Source organism: Neovison vison, chromosome 4, assembly GCF_020171115.1.
Source record: "Neovison vison isolate M4711 chromosome 4, ASM_NN_V1, whole genome shotgun sequence".
NCBI lineage: Eukaryota > Metazoa > Chordata > Mammalia > Carnivora > Mustelidae > Neogale > Neogale vison.
In genome coordinates this window covers 73,222,089-73,243,435 of record NC_058094.1, presented here as the reverse complement: position 1 = coordinate 73,243,435, position 21,347 = coordinate 73,222,089, and the positions used below count along the sequence as shown (strand labels likewise).

The following is a 21,347-nucleotide window of genomic DNA, read 5'->3' as shown; positions in this document are numbered from 1 at the left end:
TATGTGGGATGGGTTGGATAAAGTTCTTCCTAGGGATGGGGGGGTTTCCCTTTTCTGACTCAGACTGAATAAAAAAACAGACTTGGCTATATTATTCAAAGACAACTGAGTCACAGGAGGTAGGAGAAAATATGAACACTATCCAGTCTGCTACGTGGAGATGAATTTGCGTGTGTGCAGTAGTCACAGCAGCTGTGGAAGAGTCTCTGTCAGCAGCTAAGTGGAAAATAAGGGCAATTATGGGATCCCCACATTCCCCCACTCCTCCCCATCTTCTCCCATTTCACTCAACTGTACTTTTAAATATTCTGCCTAACCAAGCTCAGAAGCAACAACATTTAACCTGAAAACTGACAATGAGTGGCTCAGCAATGAATTCTAAGAGTAATACAAAGTGCAAATGCCATATTACTTGTTCCCTGTGGCAACTTCCTGCCGTTAAAGCCCATGGACCCCAGAGTCCACTGTAGGCCCCAAGTCTGGGTTGAATACCAGCTTAGCCATAAAACAAAACAAAACAAAACAAAACAAAACAAAACCAAAACAAAACAAAAACCTGCAATAAATTGCTCTACCTTTTCAGTGTCCACTGTGAGGAACAACCAAAATAACATATGTGAAAGAACACGGCAGGCCGTTAGGATCTCGGTAACTCTACATGCTGTAGAAGCACCACCATGTAATATAGGCAGCAACTGTTTTGGAACAATCCCTTCACTTTCAAAAATAGTCTGTCCAGCTGAACCACAACATAAAGAACCCAACTTTCAACCCATCCCTGCCCAAGGCTAACCCTGTCTGACAAAACCACCCTCGCTGCAGAGCCTTGCTATAACCAGTTATTTGCTATTGGACTATCCTGGTTTTATGTTATTGCACTTTTCATAATCTGTAGTTACTTCATCATGTCTGACCACGAGAATGCCGACCCCAAGGAAACCAGAAATCCTAGCCACTGTCTTCACGCTCTCCCTCCTAGCTCCAAGCATCCTACAGACACCAAAGTGTCCAATACATATCTGCTGAATGTGTGAACATAATTTTCATACAAAAAGTAAAACTATCTCTATAAAATTAACTTACCTTCTAAAATTGTGTTTGAATCTTCTACAGCATTATCTAAAAAAAATACCAAACACATTTTACATTAACTCACACTAGATTCCTAAATTAACTTATCTCTACTAAGGTAACTAAATTTGGCTCTTTTTAGACTAGGGCCTTCTTATGGAGACTCATAACTCTTTAAATTAGCATATCAACTTTAATTCCTAAATTATATTCAAAGTATACTTCAAATAGGCTGACATCATCCCTAATGACATAAAACTCGCAACATAAGTACAAGGGAAAGAATATATTGACAATATGCAATTACCTCCTTGGAGACTGGAAAATATCTTGGATTTCTGCCTACATCTGTCTTTGTCCCACAAGTTATCTGAGTTTTAATAAATACAAGGGGGGGGGGCTGGCTCACAGGAAACACCCATTTAGAGAAAAAGCTTACCTGAACTTTCTAGACCTTCATTTTCCGATGGTTCGTATACTAGAAAATACACACAAAAAATAATCCTTTAGGGCTACATAACTCACTGTGACACAACATTCCCTGTATGATTTTATGAGCAGAGAAAATGTCTAATTCATCCTTGAACCCCTGGGACTTAGTCACTGGCAAGTGGCAGGCTATAGAGCAGGATAGGAAAGAGTCTGGTGTGGAGTCAAAACACAGATTCAAAGTCCAGGTCGGCCACCTTTTAGCCATAGGAGATGGGGAAGAACCTTAATTTCTCCCATTTTACAAATGCTTTCTTCATGTAAAAGGGGAGAAATTAAGGTTCTTCCCCAATTACTGGTTACCAGGATCCAAAATCTGTTTAGTTCCTGGCGGCACTGAATTTCCCTTTTCTATCTTTCATGTCTGTGGGGGAGGATTCTGGGCTTTCACCAGGCAGACTCTCTGTTTGTTTAGGTAACAACTCTCTGATCTTCCGCCTCGAGGCAAACATTCCCAGTGCCAGCCCCTCAGAGTGAGGGTTCAGCTGGCAGGCCATGAACCCACTGCCCGATTTCTCTTGTTTAGTTGCACGGGGCTCAGGGCTCTCTGCTTTGCTGCAAAGGAGGCTCTGGTCTCTTCTTTTGGGCTCAGCTGGGTCACACATCTTTCTTGGTCAACCCAATCCCAGCTTTTTCCATTCTCCAAAATGCCTCAAATTTTCTGGTTCACGTCGAGCGAGCTTTCTTATTTTCTTACCAGAGTTATCAGTGTATTCTTTATAATCATTTAATAAAGAAAATTTTTTGAGCAACTACTATATTTCAGATACTAATTCTCAGTGCTGGGTAGAGTAAGGGACAATTTTAATCCGTTATCTTCTGTCCTTCTGGTGGTACTGGTAAGAGAGAGGAGCAGCATGTTTTTGCTCGCTGTCACTTTGAACTCTGTTGTATTTAAGCCTGCTCAAGACTCTACCAACTTAAAGAAAACAAGCCCTTTCCTGAGCCTACTTCCCCTTGCCCTAACTCTCCCCTCCATTTCACAATCTCATTTCTTCAGAGTGTCATTCACATTTGCTATCTCACCCCTCACTTCCTTCCCCAAACACTGCCATCTGCTTGTGGCCCTGACTCACCCCTGCCAAGACTCCTCAGAGACCACCTCATTCCATCTAATGGACAAGCTCCACCTCACCGAGTTAGAACTCCCAGCAGCTCCTCCCTTAAACACTTCAGTGTGACTGTGTTCTCCTTTCATTTCTTCCCTTCTCCTTCTCAATCTTCTTCTTCACCTGTCTTAGATCTACCAGGCACAAAATGTTGGCTTTCCTCGAAGGCCAGCCACAGAGCCTCCCATACCCCTACACTGTCCTCCCTCCATAAGTGATCTCAGACTTTGGCTTCGATTATCTTGTACAGACTCACCACTCCCAAACTCACAGCCACGAATGCGAGTTCTCAGCTGAGATCCAGGCACCACCAACTAGGTTATTACATATCCCCCTGGATGTCACGACAGACACTGTCAACGTGTACAGACTGGACTCACAGCCTCTTGGCCCTTTCCTGTTTTCCAGTTCTGCCTTAGGGGAAAAGCACCACATCCATCAAAGGCACCTTGCTCTCTGCCCCAGCTACACCTCAAATCTTGATGACCCCTTAGGTCCTACTTTATTACTCTTTTTTAACATGTTAAACTGTGCTTATTCGGATTCTCTGCCTATGAATACACACTTATTTTTATAACATCTTTTTAAACACAGTATCTAATTTTACACTTCTTTCCAGTTTGATTTTAAGGTTCTCTGGATCTAGTCTGCAAAGTGCCTCCCAAACATGTTCTTCCTAGCACATTTAGACAAACACTATAATGAGTGGCAGAAATGAGAAAAGTATCTCATCTCTACATACAACTTTTATTTCCAAATTTCTATTCTCTCCTTTAAATTTGAAACTGAAAAGAAAATCTAGATCCAATCATACTGGCCAAGTTATTTAATTTCTTATAAAAATATTAGTTCTTAAAGAACTAATTCTTAAAGAATCTAATTCTTTTTTTTTTTAAGATTTTTATTTATTTACTTGATAGACAGAGAGAGATCACAAGTAGGCAGAAAGGCAGGCAGAGAGAGAGGGGGAAGCAGGCTCCCTGCTGAGCAGAGAGCCCGATGTGGGGCTTGATCCCAGGACCCTGAGATCATGACCCGAGCTGAAGGCAGAGGCTTAAACCACTGAGCCACCCAGGCGCCCCAAGAATCTAATTCTTAAATTAAATAATTATTAATTAAATTTTATTAAAATTTATTGAAATTTAATTAAAATTAAAATTCTTAAAGAAACTAATTCTTAAAATTCTTAAAGAATGCAGGATGCTTCCAATTGCATCATTCATACTCCATTAGAGATAGCCACTGTGACTGGTCATCTTCGTAGGGCCTTAAATCTTAAATACATGTGCTTAATAAATTAGCATATCAGGTTTATACACAGCCAGTCCTAATTTTCTTCAATTGAGAACCACCAACTGTCATGAGACCATATATTTCTTGAGAGTAGGGACTCCATATTGCTCCTATTTGAATGTCAAGCCCCCATACCATCAGCCTGTAAAGTCCTCTCTGACTCAAGCACTATACATTTCTCCGTCCTTCTTGCTTCACACACGAAGTTATGCTCAGCTGACTCTGTTCCTTCTACAGAGTCATCCTATGAAGGTGGCAGAATAAAAATGATATACCATTGGCTTTATCATTTCTTAGTCATATTATCTTATGCAAATCACTTACATTCTCCGAACCTTATTTCTTTCATCCCGGAAGTCGCAAAAAATAGAATCTACTTTGTGGAGTTTAATAAAACAGGCTGGGGAGTGCTTTGGCAACAAACTGAAAATATAAATGCCCAAATCTGAATCTAGTGCCACTCATGCCAAAAACATGCCCAAACTCTTTTGTTTATACCACTTTTAAGCCTGCAGTGAAATTCTTTTGTACCTTTCTTTATGCTAGTAGACCCATCTCCTTTAAGAGTGGGATTATTCTGTAGAAGAAACTAGAGTAGTTCAACTTTCACCAGTTTTCTATGCATCAGACATTATGTTAGTCGAAAGAAAGCTAAGACTATAAAGTAATGAGATACGTTTTCATGAATAATTTTTAGCTGCTTCTGAAGGCAACTTGAAAAGAGTTTAAGAAATTACTTAGTCAATGGCCAAACCAATGGGGAAGGTAACCAATATCCCCAAGTAAATTCTTTGAAAACTCCCATTCATTTGGAGATTATAAATTACGGTATTTGAAGCTTAAAACACTACCCTCTATAACTCTAAAAACTATGAGTAGTCTTAAAACAAGTAGATGGCTTAAGTTTGAGAAGCATTTTCAAACCTGGCTCATCATAGTCTTGGTATGTAAGGTCATCTGCAAAAAAGATAATAAAACTCAGTATTAAACGGGTCATTCTATGCAACCGCTTAGCTAAAAAAACAAACAAAAAAAAAACAAAAAAAAAAACCCACAGCTTAATCTCAAATACAGAATTCTGTTCTCTTAAATATCAGTGTCTGCGGTCAGTGATAGGTGCCTCTGCCCCCAAAACACTAGACACAGTAAAAACACTAGACAAGTAAATTATTTTCACAAAAATTCTTCAAACTGGCATAAAGTAAGATATGCAAAAGTAGCATTAAGGATTAATATCCTGTATTGTCATGGTGCCAGTGTAGATGAACTAAAATATGAAAGCCTGATACTCTTTCCATAATCAGATCTTGTTACAAAGCAAAAAGACTTGTATTAGGTGTTAGGATTCCTTCTCTGACTCCCTTGAAAGAAAAATCACTTTAACATAGCATTACAACCATAAAGCCTTGAGTAATGTTTACAGTCGAATGAAAATATTCATTCAGTACCTGCTTCATGGTACCTTCTTTCATCATCACCCACAACTGGCTCCATGGAATCTAAAAGGAAAAACACACACACCTTTGTCAAACATGAAAAAACCAAATACATTACTAGATGCCATTCTGAAGTATTTACAAATTAATTCCAATTTTCACCAGTGGGTGAGATAGATATTATCATTACCATTCAATAAAATTTAAGCTGAATAAAGGTGCATAATGTGCTCTCTCAGTCACAAAGACAGGAAGGAACAGAACCGGTGAGACTCCAGTACAGCACTCCGCCTCGTCAATCCCGAACTGCCTTCCCAGCATCCTATCTACAAAGGGCCAAGTCCCAATGGTGGTTTGAAAAATACATCTCCTTTTTTCCTCATTCCTCCATGTAATATTAAACTATATTCAGGAATTTCTATAAATGTCTGGGCAACCAAAAAAGGACTGTGAGTATTGTAAAGAGGACTCTGTCGAATCTGAGTGAATCATTAACCCTGGGGTAGAATGGCCTTGGCCAGCGCCTTAAACCGAAACATATCACAAACCTGGATTGTCCTGCTCATACATCATCTCTTCCATATCCGGATTATAAACCTGTGAAGCTGTAAGTTAAGAAGCGATTAGAAATTACAAATCTATCTCAAAAAGGATTGCACTTGATACACAAAATAGGAAAAGCATAATATCAGGAGTGAAAGAAATGTAAAAACAAATCATAATGATGCTCACATTTATAGTCACCCAGGCACTCAGTTTGGGAAATGCCGAACACAAAGATGAATGAGACAGTCCCCATCATCAGTGAGTTTATAACTGAGCCACAAACTGAACTGGTGAGGCTATAGTCTCACTTAGATTATACAAATTCAACTATATTCAGCCAACGACTAATGAGACAGAGACAGAGAGAGAGAGACCAGAGACGGCGAGGCAGGGGAGCCCTCCTCCCGTCCACTCAGCAAGCACCTGCTGCAGAGCGTGCCTGAGGAAGGGCACACGCACCCCAGCCCCTTACCCTTGGACCCAGTACCTGAGTACTCCCAGATCGCAATACAATTCTAGCATTTGTTGAAGCGATATAGGTCCTCCGTGCCAGCCAAGGATATCATGGGGTCCTCAAGCACAAAGAAAGGGATCTATTCTAGCACTGGAAGAAAAACTGGCCAACCCAGGCTGACTGAGAGATGACATGTCCATCTCCAGTGTGGCCATATCTTCTGGGGATGCGTGACTAGCTACAATACACAATTTTGACTTTTCTTTTTTGTAATTTAAGACTACAAACATGTACTTCTACTGTATCTCTTGGCCTAGCCATCCCATTACAGTGTATTTATCTTCAGGAGTAGACTTCAAAAGCACAAAAACTATATTCACAAAGAAACATATAGATGAAATTATGACATAATATATCTAAGTTATATATAATAATTGACTATATTCTATATATTTTATGACATAAAATATATTAATAGATAACCATAGATAATGTTTTCTCTCACGATGATCTTTATAAGAAGAGACTCATTCTAATTAAAAAATAGTATTAAGTTTAAATCTCACCTGTCTCTTCTACAGGGTAACTATCTTCAGTTTCTGAAAAGAATAACACCAAATCAATATTACTACTTTCATCAAGTTGTGTGCATATATACTGTAGATTTAGATCCTGAATCTATGCTTGTCATTGATTTTATTTTGAAAGCAAATAATTATTAAAATAAAACATAAAAAAAATATCCATGAACTGTTTTGCTCAACACTTTATCTTCTACTAGAACTACACTTAGAAATGCCTCATTCTTTTCGACCCACTCAATGCCACCAGAGCCTGGACTAACGAGAGGATGATTTGAACAGGGAAACCCAGTGACAGGGCTGGACCTGGAAAAGGGGCTGTCGTGGTCTACTTCACATTCTACCATGGTGTCCTATTGTCTAGAGCAAAAGCACAGTCTACAGATGGGAACACAAGGAGAGACAGAGGAGACTTTCTAAGACGGGGAGCTGAAAGGTAAATAGGTTCATAATTGAACCCGCAGACCCCCAAGAGCAAAAGGCTGCAGCCACAGGATTCTCACTACTCCACTGAACCTTGTTAATTTAACAACTACCTGAATTAAGAGTATTTTTAATTTCTGAAGACTACCAATAAACAACTTTTAAGTTCACATTGAATCTATGTCCCAATTAAAGACGACATCAGAAAGTAAGGTATTCTCAATTTGTAAACTTTTTAGAAGTATTTCTTCCTACCCCCAATCTATAACTCCTAACCTCAAAAAATAGCCAATTCATTAAGTTTCAAGTTATTTGAGAGTCTTAACTGAAATGTGTTATGTAAGCAGTACCTAAGATACCAAAATTCTGAGTAACTGTCAATCTTCCTGACCCAGCTTGGCTGAAGACAGGAGGGAGCAAGAGATACCAGGAAAATGTGGAAATCATTTAATCGGCATCCCTTACTTAGAAATTAGAAACATTTTTTTTTTTCCCAGAGAAACTATAACATACATGATAACTAAAGGTCTAAAGTTTTGTTTTTTGTTTTTTTAAGATTTATTTACTTGTTTGAGAGAAAGAAGGAAAAAGAGGAAGAGAGAGCAAGTGGGAAGGGGCAGAGGAAGAGGGAGAGAGAGTCTAGAGCAGACTCCGTGCTGAGCATGGAGCCAACATGGGGCTTGATCTCATGACCCAGATCACAACCCTGAGATAACGATCTGAGCCAAATCCAAGAGTCTTATACCACCCAGGTGCCCCAAAGTTCTCAAGTTCTAAAGCTGGTCTAGAAATGCCTATTGTCAATGCACAATGCAGGTGAACTCACATACAAGCTCAGAATCATTTTGAGTGTACATTTCTCATAGAAAATTATGCATTATATATAATTTTGTAGTTTGGTATGGAAACCAAACCATTGGTGAGAACATGATTTGTATGGAAAAGTGTATTTCCTGCTCTCAACAATAAGCATGAATGTAAGTTTTTTTTTAATATATTCATTCATATATCAAGAGTTTCTTGCTTTTAGTTTTCCAATAAACTACATATTGTGAAAAGGAGATACACTTTACTTTTTCATTACTCCTTTGTGCTTTAAATAAAGGTCTTAACAACCATTTACCAATTTTACTGTGACCAGGCTACTTCTCCACTCAATGTTTAGCCCGTACAGGTGCTATGCCTTCACCTGATTCCCCTGGGGCTGTGAGGATCGAGGTGCACACCTTAGCCTGTCCACACCCAGCAGACTAGAACACAAGGGGAGGCATGTGCAGAAATCAACAGCCTGGCCATGCTCCTGCTGAACCGCGGCTGCACTGTGATAGAACCCGGGGAGCCGGCACAAAGGTCCATTCTAGAGGCCGCCCCCTGAAACATTCTGGTTCACTGAAAGCATTCTTTTAAAAGCTCTCTAGGCAATCTTAATTGCATCCAACGTTGAAAAATATTTGTAGGGATGTCAAGTACCTCTTACATGGCCCATATTCATAAGAAATTCCCTCTCTGAATCCAAGACCTTATTACTCTGAACCTTCCTGCCATCATGGGTGCTATGGATTTCATTTACTGCTTGTTTCTCTGCCTGTCTACTTGCCTGAACTTGATTTAGGCTTAGCTAATCCTTAAACCCTGCCAGCCACCTCTTATCCAGATCCTCTGCAGCATGTGGGGCTATGTTGTTGCATGGGTCCTGATGCAAGTTAACCATAGACTCCAATGATTATTATATGGTGGAACATAATGGACTCGATGGTTGATTTTGTGTGGATGCTCTCAACATTTTTCTTTAGTTTTACTCTTTAGAAATGAAAGTCTCATCTCAAACTATGTTTCAGTAGTATTCACTTTAGGTATAAAATTATATACACACAAATATGTCATTTATATGCTTCTATTTTCTAAATAAAACATCACTAATCAATCAGAGTACAACCTATGGATTAAAATCTTTCAGGGCACCTGGCTGGCTCAGTGGGTAGAGCACGTGACTCTTGATCTCAGGGTCATGAGTTAAAGCCCCACATTGGGGAGAGAGCTTACTTTAAAAATAAATTAATTAAAAAGTTAAAAAAGGATCTTTCAATAGCTCATTAAAGTCTTAAGGGCCACCTTAAAAAAGATCGGAGAATAGATACCATAAGAACAAAGCATGTGTGCTTATTTAATAAGGCTTCAAATAAATACTCCTGGTAGTGTCACATTAAAACATAGCAGAACACAAAATGTATGAAAAAAAGTTTTCTTCATCAGAGAAATTCCTTCTCTCTATAGGTCAACAGTGAATAACTATACCTCTAACTTGCCTTCTGCAGATGATCCAAGGTAAACTACTCAATGGATTTTTAAATAACCAACATTTAATGGAAGACACTGATACAGAACAGATATCAGCAAACTAGGATTTCTGTACATAAAGTTTTCCTGAAACATGGCCATACATATCCCTATACCTACATATACCTAATACGTAGGTATTATTTAAGGCTACTTCTGCACTATTGACAGCAGAACTGAGTAGTTTCAATAAAGGCCATATAGTTTGCAAAGCCTAAAATACTGACCCTTTAGCTATTTCCAAGAAAAATGTCAATGCCTGGCATAGAAGCTAAGAACTGTGTTCTATAAACTATGACTATGGAGTTCATATTAGAACAAGAGTTTGTGACAGACTGCCAAATAAAATATTTCATCAATTTTCTGAATTTCTTCTGATACATGGCACTCCAGGAAGAAAGGCACAGTAGAAGCAATGTACTAAAGCATTTCACTTACCTTCTATTTTTATAAAGACTTTATATATTCTGACAGTTTCCTTAAAAAAGTGCTTTGAGGGGCACCTGGGTGGCTCAGTGGGTTAAAACCTCTGTCTTCAGCTCAGGTCATGATCCCGAGGTCCTAAGATTGAGCCCCACATCGGGATCTCTGCTCAGCAGGGAGCCTGCTTCCCCCCACCCCTCTCTGCCTGCCTCTCTGCCTACTTGTGATCTCTGTCTGTCAAATAAATAAATAAATCTTTTTTTTAAAAGTGCTTTAAATCAAAATCAAGATTTCTATTTATTTTAGGGAAAAAATTAGTTTTAATTGGACTTCCCAGCTTCCACTTAAAAAGAAACTTCAGATAAAAATTAAATTTTGGTTTTAAAGGTATTTAAGAAAGACTTCAATAATCATAATTACAAAGTGACTGCTGGGTTTTATTCTGAAACCAAAAGACATTTCCTACCTTCGTGAAATGTTCTGGTCTCCAAGGGCTCAAATCTATCATCAGCATCACTTCCTACAAGGAAATCATCATCTTCCAGTTGTGGTTCTCTTGCTTGTTCAGCCTCTTCTTGTTGCACATCATCGTCTCCTTGAATGGTCACAACGAACAAAGTCACACGAGTCCACACCAAGGGCCCAGAGGCAGCAGCTAACACAGACGCGTAAGCCCCTTCCGAAGGGCTGCCACATACCCGCTCCTGCTGCCGGGCACTCCCTGCCCCTCATCTGGGCCATCGCACATACTGTTGCCTCCTCTGAGCCTCTGTCCTCACTCTGGTCAAGTGCTAGTCCACCTGAAGGGGGCAAAGGCCTTCTCTCACTAGAACATGAACTCACCAAGCATGGGGACCTCATATATTTACTTACTATGTACGCCCAGCACCCAGGGTCTTGCTTAGCCATAAGAAATGCTCAGTAAGTATTTAAGGAATGAATAAAGGAATTCCTAACTGCTAATGTATTTGCCTCTTCAATTATCACCAGGTTAGAGAGAAGATCACCTTGGGACTGCTCATTGAGAACTGGTCTAAAACTCCACATACCAATCTTAAGTAACTCTCTAAAATGCTCTGTTGCAAAGAACGGCCAAACACCCCTGTCAGCTGTATGCTAGGTCATCTGCATGAGGTCACATGTGCTACACTTTGCATCTAACGGTTGCTATGTGGAGCCTGTAAGTTACACAGAAATGCCTATTCTTCTCTTCTGAGAGAACTTTTATGATATCCTGAGCTGTTCTCCTTTTTTTTGTGTAGATGCTGGATAAGCTACTTATCCCGCTGCGATATGGTTTAGCCTGTCATCGTGGTGTAAGAAACTCTCCCAGCAGTAACCTGACGTGGCTTCAAGCAGAGTATGTCTTATACATAACACTCCAGCCAAGCAACACAAGCGACTTAGCTATGTTCACAGGGCCATAAGGGGCTCAGGAGTGTGGGGTCTCCAGTGTGTGGCTCCAGATCTAGTTTTTCCACATCAGCTGCGACACCCCAGAGAAGTTACATAACTACTTTGTGCCAAAGAATTTTCTCCCATAGAAAGGAAATAGTAGGGCGCCTGGGTGGCTCAGTGGGTTAAAAGCCTCTGCCTTCGGCCCAGGTCATGATCCCAGGGTCCTGGGATCAAGTCCTGCATCGGGCTCTCTGCTCCACGGGGAGTCTGCTTCCTCCTCTCTCTGCCTGCCTCTCTGCCTACTTGCAATCTCTGTCCAATAAATATCTTAAAAATCTTAAAAAAAAAAAAAAAGGAAATAATAGGACTCCCTACTTATAGCATTGTTGTGAGATTTAAAGCACTTGGACAACTCCCTAGACCACAGTAACCACTTAGGTGTTACTGTTCTTATGTTATTCTTGTCATCGTCATCATCATCATTATCATCAGGTTATTGCTATTTCTGCTGCCACTGAACTCTCCTCAAACACTGCAGGAAGGCTTCCTTCCCTCACCTTTAGTATGGCGTAGCAATGTCCTCTGCTGGTACTGAACTGTGTGGGCCCATTTATGGCCACACTATTTATTTGTTTTCTGTCTTTCAGTCACAGCCTGCTACATTGTTTCTCCTCATTTCAGGTTTTCAGCTAATCGGCAAACCAATCACCAATTCTAACTCCTGTCCCTGATTTTACCACACTCCGTCTTCCATATTCTTTTTTCCTTACTCTTATGTTATCCAGGGCAACTTCATGGTTTTCACATGAGCAGGTTTTAATTCTTGGCCACCGCTACTTAATGGAAAAGTCCCTGTTTTCAGTAGGGAAAGGAACCGAACGTCATGCTTTATCTGAGTCTCCCTTGCTCCGTCAGTGACAGCACAGTAGAACAGTTCCCTGAAGGCTGACTACATCTGAGGCACTGCCACGCCCTCTTCGGCCATTACAGTAACCCTAGGAAGTAGGTACTATCATCCCCCTTTGAAGGACAAGGACCTTGAGGAACTCGCTAAAGCCATACAGCTAGTACATGATAGCCACAGGCCCTGAAACATGACGATGAAGTGCAGAACATGCGGCCAGAGTCTACGACAGAGATGGTACTCAGGGAGGCCATGTTTCGACCGGAAAACACACACACACCAGCCAGAGAAAGAGCAGGTACGAAGGGCCTGAGGCAGACAAACTTGGCAATCACAAGGAAAAGAGAGCATCTGCACTGGAGGAAACTGACTGAGAGGAGAAAAAGAAAAAGAACAGGCATATCAAACACAGACCCAACTGGACGCCTCTGTAGCCATCATATAGAAGGGGACAGTGATGCTGCCACACTGCGGTCCAGATGCATTCTGGAGGCCAAGCTGGCAGGACTTGCCCATCGGTCCCGTATGAGGCAACAGGAGGAGAGAGAAAAATAAGGAAAACTCCCCAGTTTTTAGCTTAAGCTACTAAGTAGGGGTCAGACCATGACTAAATATAAAAGAGTAGAATAAAAGTAAAATTTTAGGGGGTGGGGGAGAGCTTTGAAATGCAAAGGAATCGAGAATTGTGTTTAAGTCCATTTTGAGTCTGAGATGCCCATAAAAATACATGCAAATGGAGATCAACAGACAGTTGGATAAGCCAGGAGCTCAGAGGACATAGGGCTGCAGATATATACTCGGAAGCAACACAAATTACATTTAAATCCATGGCCTCTGTGAATTTCTAAGTAAAGAAGAGAGTAAGTCCAAGAGGAAGGCTTGCGGCCAGAAACCCAGGCATGCTAGACTTGATTCCTCCCCCTTCTGTCTGGCTTCCTACACCCACCCATCCAAAAGTCTACCATATCGTCCCACGCTTCTCTCTCCCCACCTTGGCTAACTTTGGTTCGATCGACCATCCTGACCCATTCAGATCACCAGTAGGGCCCCCATCTCCTTCTCCCGCAGCACGCTTCCTCTGCTCCTGTTCACAGGCAGACAGAGGGCACAGTGCTTCCTAGTGCCCTCCAGGGGCTCCGATTCCTCTGTGAATCAAGTACAAACACCCTTTGCCAATCACTCTCCACCTAGGTACTCCACTGGCCGGCCACCCTGAACTACCCTCGGATCCTCTTTTCCTCTGGGCCTTTTGCTTGGGACCCTCCACGAACAACACCCACCTGGCAAAGCACGACCTTCACCTATTAAGTCCTTCAGCTATTAAGTCAGAAAATCACCTCTTTGGGGAAGCCTTTGCTAATGCCAACGTCTATGCAAGGCCCATACAGAGCCATTACAGTTCACTGTTACAGCACTGTCCTCATCATACCGAAATCCCTGATTTATTTAGACTGCATCATCCTTGTGTTAGGTTAGAGTTGAACCAAAGATGTAGGAAGGGAAAGCCCGGGCTTGCCCAGAGGGGCAGACACACGCTCAGAAGCAGTAGCTCTCCTGGCTGAGTAGAAAAGCCAGTAATGCACAGACACGGGCTCCTAGACCCCAGAGAGCCAATGGCAAAAACCCCCAGCTCAGCTGCAGACAGTCTCCCCAGTGGGCACAGACAGAGACGGACAGGATGTTTTACACATAACATCCAAACACCCAGGACTGAGGAAGATGGTTTAGCACGCCTGCTAAAGCAATTTCAATGATAGAGAGCCCCAGTTGTTTTTAAGAAACATAATTTTTTCCTTTAGGACTCTCTTCAGCAGACATCAAACCATTAGGCATATCAGGCTACCATGTGCTCTGCCTTCTTCAAAATCCCTTTGTGAGTTACATCTTGGGGTTATCCGCTCTGCTTTTATCAAGGGGTGTTTCAAGAAACAGGCTCATAAAATCTTAAAGCGTGGGTTTCTAAAGTGTAATTTAATATTCTCTGTACAGAACTGCATGTAAAAAATGCTTTAGATGTAAGATTTGGGAAAATGTTTTATATTCTCTATGTAGATAGCATGTTCATTTCCTCCCTGGTAATAGGACCGATGTACTTTTTGCTCTGGCGACCACCCAAGTGTGCAGCAGGTCTGGCTGCCAACAGCAGCCCGAGAGCCCATTACAGCCTGCCTGGTTGTGTTCTACTTTCCTCTTCCCTGTTCTTGCCATCTGTTCTTGATGTATCATTGGTCTTAACTCATTTCTTCTTATTTATTCCTACCATTTCTTTATTAAACCTATGTAATAATAATAAGTTCCTTAGCATTAAGGCCCAAGATAAAATGAGACCAGTGCTCTCTCAGAAATACCTGTCTCCAATATTAAAAAACCACCCAGTTATGACTTAAATTTAAAAATCATGTCAAAGTCACTTCATGTAATTAACCACTATTTGAGCAAGCAATGCATGAGAAAATGGGTTTTAATTCATACCATGTTCTGTGTAGACTGACTCATGGAGAAGGGGCTGAATTTGTTCTTCTACTTCATCTTCAACATTCCGAGGTCCTAAAATGATTACAAAACATAACTAAGTAGAAAAATATCTAGTATTAATGAAGAGCATGAAACATGACATCCAGGTACACACATTTCAGTGAATACATTTGGTTCATCAACTATGCTACCTTTTCATATTCGTTTGTGACCTTTTTGTAAGTTGGCAAACACAGTAAATATTTAAGATTGGTTTTATTTTGACAGAATATATAAATGTTTAGCAAACATCTCACAGAGCAAAATTACATGTTTTCTAATTAACAAAATTCACAGTCATGATAGAATAAAGAAAAAGGGATGGGCAAAGCTTTCAGGACGGAAGTACTGGGAAACAAAGATTAAAATGTGGAAGATGAGGCCAATATACACGAAAGGGCATGACCAGTCACTGTCTTCCCTGACAGGAGAAAGGGCCCCCTGGCTGGTGTGAGGACTGAGAGGGTCAGGACTGAGAAGATCCCACATGAAAACTGGCAATCCTTTCTGCTTTGGAGAAGCCCATCTGCCAGATCCCGCTGGATTGAAAGAGATATAAATTACAAAAGTCAACACTATCAGTTAACGACATCGGGACAACACTGTGCTGCTTATCGGATTACCGGGTTTGTTGAAATGTGGCGCAACAAAGAAGAAGCTATAATGATAGTGACACTGTGATAAATTTTCTTTAACAAACATCCATGTTCAGTAAATTGAAGTAGCGCTAGACTCAGTATCATGTATGCTGTCACAGGAAGCAATGCCAATGACATCAGTTGGTTACCCTGACGTGTTAATCCTTGATGACAAAAACAGAGTAAGACTCCTTTGAACTGCTTCAGGTAGGAAAAAGTTTAAGAGCCTGTTAGCCTAATCACATTACCAAACCATTCCTGAAGCACGGAAAGTACCTTCTATTTTTGCAGATGGTTATATGGCACAAACCACGTTTATATGTATTTGCATATAATTACAGAAGAGCCTGCCAATCTCTGTTCTTCCCTCCTCGGCTCTCACAATGCCCATGACAGCTTCCTAACCAATTCCTAGTTTCACGAGTGCTGACAGCACCATCCACAGAGAATCTAATATTAGTAACTAGAGTGGATGGCACTCTGCTCCTTCGCTTAACCCTCTAATAGCTCCCTCTGCCCGAACAGAGTGAAATCTAAGCTCCTCAGAAAAGAACAGAAGACCTCCACAATCAAGACCTGCTCCCATGCCTCTCCAGAATCACCTGCTACTAGCCCTGGCTTTGAACTTGGGGAGTCCACCATGCTGTTTCAACCTTCCATGATTCTGTGATGTTCCTCCTTTCCTCTGGGGAGGGTTAGTACAGGCAGAAGCTAGACTGTAGTGAGTTAAAAACTGGGTGGAACATAAGGTGAAGAAAGCTATTGTAGATTCTTGTTTCAAAAATTTGGCTACTACAGGGCCGGGGACTGGAGGGCAGAGACAAAGTTCTGTAGGGACCAAGAGAGGGTTTACTTTACTGGGTTGTAATGAAAGGTATGTATCTGGGTTTGTAGGACAGATAGAGAAAAGAAAGAAGTCAAAAATCTAGATAGTAGAAAGGCTGAAAGGCAACATTTAAACTAAACCAAACATTGCAAAGAAGTTGAAAGGATATGAGTTGATAATAAACTGATGGATTCAGAAGGATAAGTTATCAGTTAAAGGTAGAGTAGTATTAAGAAAAATTTTTAAAAAGGAGAACAGAAACAAATGGCACATTTCAGAATGAGTTATTACCTTTGAAAAAGATTTTTAAATTATAAGTTTATTTAGTGCAACGTAACATTTAGTGCAATGGAGATGCTAAATCCAAATACACCTTTAATTATAAGACTTTTTTTTTTTAAAGTAGCTCTTTTGCTTGAGTTTGGTATTCTAAAGGATTGGGAGGGAGAGAGTAAATTCCAGGATTATGTTTTGAACAAATAAAAACATCAGAGCAGCACAGTGATCTTAAAAGGGAGAAAAGAAAATCAAATATTCATACAGTGATAATAAAATTAGAGTACTGGAGTTGCCAGTAAATATGTAGTGTCATACCAAACACTTCCAATAGGTGGCAAAATGAAACCAAATTTGGGAGAATGATAAGGTAAAGGGAAGATGCGCAGCAAATTAAATTGCACTTTGCAATACATAGCACAGCACAAACAGGAAATGAGAGTAATAGATTTGAATTTCATTTGCCAATAATTTATTCACAGACTTTAGGAATTTTCCTTCTGTGGGTCACAGGCCCTTGGGTGACTAAATATCTGAGTTTATCTATGAATTCATGTGGATGTAAAACGGGCCTCCACAGCATTACGTGGGGGTCTGGGAAGTCTCTGATGGAGAAAAGGGGACCCTCCTATTAGAAAGACTGGGAGCCCAGCAGGCCTCCATTAGATCATGGAACAGTCAATGACGACACTTGTGTACACAGCATGTCTGACTGTGTTTTCACTGCAAGAAGTTCTGGAACCGGAGAAGCCCGGCATTTAGTTCATGGTGTTCCTAACTGCGCGTCTGTGCCTTGGATTCTTGATTCCCCCAAATTAAAATTATCCTGTGTAAATTTTTACCAGAAAACATTAAGTTTACTCCAAAATCTCAGAAGAGAAGGAGAAAAAAATACATCATATTCCCGTAAACATCGTCACACAAATTATGGATAAAGCAGCCTTCTGGAAACAGCCGGCGGCACAGCCGGCAGCCGGAAGCACATCTGGTCGGAGGTGGAGGAGAGCTTACCTGAGTCCTCGGGAACCTGATCCTCCAGCCACGGGTATGGCTCAGCTTCTTCCGGTGAGACTGTTGGCTTTGAAGCAGATCTTTCTTTAAGGCCTGCATTTTTATTCACAAAGTTAACTTGAGTTTTTTTTCTTTCCTTTTTTTGACATATTAAGCCAGGAGAAACAACATTCTCGAACACTTCATCAACAGTGCAAGTAATTTAGTTTTTAAGACTTCGTACTCCCTGAGAATGTAGAGGTGCTTAAAATCTGAAGTCGGAAGGTAGACTGATCTCTAACCTCACATGGGCCTTGACGGTCTCTTTACCTAAGTTAACCTTTCACTTAAAAACAATAAAACAAAAAATCCCTGCTTAAGCGCTCATGGATCTCTAAAATAATCCGGTCTATATTTGCCAAAAGAAGTTCAATATGAGTTCAAGCTCCCCATGTTCAAAAGTGATTAATTAATTGCTGTTTGAGCTCTGAATCCAGCTGCAAGACAACTAAGATACACTTGAATTTGTTATTTGTTTCAGTGCCCTATTTTGATTTAGATATAATTACCTGCTCTTCTTAAAAACTATAGTTAAAAATGAGAATCAAATCATACATAGCTATTTATAATCTTCTCAAGGTACCACTTACAATCATACTGTTCTATAAAGAGCTAAAAGACATGCAAACAAAGTTTTTTTTTTTTTTAAACGTCTTAAGGAAAATAAAACATGGGGTAAATAAACACGAAAGCTGATTTTAAAAGTCAACACCAGTCTATGTTAGACTAAATTATTTCTTTGATATTCTATTTGAAGAACATTAAAATCGACCTCGATTTAATACGACTCTTTAGAAAGTGAACCCAGGTCCCAGACAGTCTGTCATTCCCTCTACCAGCTCCTGGCTCTATGTTAACCCCAGCGAGAATCTTGTACCAACAACTGTTACCAGAGGAAGTGTGTCGTGCATGTTAGTGACCTACAGTGAAAAGGTCAGTACAGAATTGAGAGGCATTTTTCTTCTCTCAAGCTCTTCAGACCACTCTTAATGTCCATATGCTATTGTAATCTACAAAACTCTCAATGTCTTTTACTTGTTTTTGATTCCTTGTACTTTTCCTGACTGTTCCCTTCTCTTTTCTCTCATTGGCAAAAACACACGCCCACCTTCTTCTCCCCAGTCCTAAAGAGAGTGAGACAGAGATACACAGGATTCTGCCCCATCACTTATATTTGCTTTAGTTACTTATCTTCCACACAATTTACGTAAAAAACCTGACACTATCAAAACAAACACCAATGGATACAGCTGTGTTCTACTCCTACCGATATAGGGACTTCGAACTATAACATAGACTCCAAAGGGATCATACACAAATAACCATGAATCCTAAATGTAGTTCAAATTTCAGGGGGAGATGGGTAGAGACGAAGGCCTTATTAATAAAACCCATTACATTTCAAAATTCAAATTTAGGACTGAAAACTCCCATGCTCTTTCCCATTTAAATAATTCCTTCCTCAATAGTCTCTCAACTGTTAAAGGAACAGGTATGAAACTATTCATTGCTACGTTTTGCTGCAAACCTTCCAAATTGTGTCATTGATCTTTGTACTCTCAGCACCTTGGGAAATGCCTGGCACATAAGAGGTACCCATAAGCACCTGCTAGAGGGCTGAACGCCCCCAACAGTGAGGCTCCTGAGGTCTGAAAGACGCTCTGTGACCAGGGCTCCCTGGCAGCACTAGAGAGGTGGAAGGCTATAAAGGTGGGAAAGGGGACTCAGATCAGTTTCCTACTATTATCAAAGAGATTCTTCTCTGTACCGGGCATCCACCACTACAGCCCAGGTTCTGTCCGTTGTGCTGGAATTGTTACTTCTTCCTCAGAAAGATCTCCGTTTGGATGAAAACTCACAGGGTCGTTCTTCACTAATCCTCAATGCAGCAGGTTTTCAAATTGTGCTCCGTGGGTTCAATAAGCAGTGAAATAGTTCCCCACCAGACAATAAAGATTAAACGGCCTGCAAATCCCATTCTTATTAGATTTTTAGGCAGTTTCATTTGAAAACAATTTTTGAGTGAGAAGTGTTTGAAAACTACTAGCATACCAATATTTAGACATATGGTTCTCCTCGTTGTCAGCCTTCTCTATATCAGCTGGAGTTATGTCTCTAAAATTGAAATTGTAGAACTACAGGAGAAAGCAAAAGCATCTAACAAAAGAAAATATTGAGCAGTTTTCTTTCCTGTAGAAAGTGGCAGCTGAATTGTAAATTTATTGATACTTGGTCACAGCTATTTCCCAGAGATGAAATCAGCATAAAAGTAAACAGTCTTGTAAACTTCAAAGCAGCTGAGGATCACATTAACACATCTCCTTCCCTAGACCCCTATTAACTTTCTAAAGTTAAAAAAGAAAACAAAAAATGCATTCTAAACTAATTCTTACTAGTCTGCTAAGCCACAGGGAAGAATTCAGCCTATAAGCTTTCATTCTGGTGTTTTGAGAAATTATATTGCCACCCAAATCTACTTTAGTCCATGAATAAGTGTTCCTCAGGAAACAGCAGTAAATCCAGGTTCATAGAAGATTTTAAGGCAAAAGTAAAAATTAAACAACTATATATATATATACACATATATATATATATGTATATATAAATATATATATTTCCCCTCAACTAGTAATCAAAGGTTTTCAAACTGGATTTATGACGAGGTATAAATGGTAAGGAGGTAGTCCTGAAATCAATGTTCAAAATTACATTATGAAACAAATGTCATCACTTTTGATGTTTCTGGGACTGCATAACAAAACACCGCCTCCCACTAGCTCCCGTGAAAAGGAAATTCACTGCCTCATCTCCCAAGGAGTGCAGAGACAGGCGAGCTCGCTCTCAGCACTTTAGTGTCACCCTTGCACCGGCCAGGCCATCGGGGCTTACCCAGCTGCAAGCTCCTCTGTTGGACCAGAGGACATCTGGAAACAAAGAACCACCTCTTCCTCTGCTTCTCTCAGGCCGTGAGGAAATCTTTGCTGGAAGCTCTTCTTTTCAGCTTTAAGAGTCAAAACCAAAACCCACTTCGATTCCTAAGCTGGCAAAGGGAACAGGATAACCATACGCCTGACGGTAATTATCTAGGGTTGAATGAAAGTTCCAAGTCAACCACGAGAGCCCCTGCATGATTTGAAGAATCAATTCATTGCCTTAAAGCATACCTTGTTTTTTGGTTTTTGGGGCGCATCCGAAAAATTAGGAAATTAGAAAGAAACATGTCTGCATTTAATAAGTATATAATTTTTTCCCTACAATTTTAATTAAAAATGGAAGGTTATAAAGTAAGTGATGTGAGCACTTCAAGTCAAACATTCATAGCCAACTTGACTATCTGACAGTTACTTTAGTCCAGTATTACCTTACTTCTTTCACTGCTACCCTACTATATCCAAGGGCAATAGGAAATAAATGTATTTTCTTCTCATCTGTTTGTAGCAGTTTAGAACTTACTAAATTGCATGTGGCATTCATTCACTCAACAACTATTTAGCACCTACTAATGGAAGGCATTGTTCTCCAGAAAATGAACACTGAAAAGCCCTACCTCTCATAGGGAGGGAAAAATTAAAAAAATAA

General features: G+C 40.4%; 1 protein-coding gene across 1 annotated transcript in view; it reads right to left on the bottom strand.

Moving 5' to 3' along the window:
* The window catches only part of ASPH (aspartate beta-hydroxylase), a 219,291-nt gene that overhangs the window by 135,555 nt on the left and 62,389 nt on the right, over positions 1-21,347 (bottom strand). The window contains exons 4-12 of the mRNA XM_044245543.1: positions 17,730-17,822; positions 14,937-15,011; positions 10,629-10,757; positions 6,965-6,997; positions 5,947-6,003; positions 5,411-5,461; positions 4,887-4,919; positions 1,511-1,549; positions 1,084-1,119 (exon numbers count right to left, since the gene is read on the bottom strand). Of these exons, the coding sequence (XP_044101478.1) occupies positions 1,084-1,119; positions 1,511-1,549; positions 4,887-4,919; positions 5,411-5,461; positions 5,947-6,003; positions 6,965-6,997; positions 10,629-10,757; positions 14,937-15,011; positions 17,730-17,822 (546 nt within the window). The remainder of the gene's footprint in view (positions 1-1,083; positions 1,120-1,510; positions 1,550-4,886; positions 4,920-5,410; positions 5,462-5,946; positions 6,004-6,964; positions 6,998-10,628; positions 10,758-14,936; positions 15,012-17,729; positions 17,823-21,347) is intronic.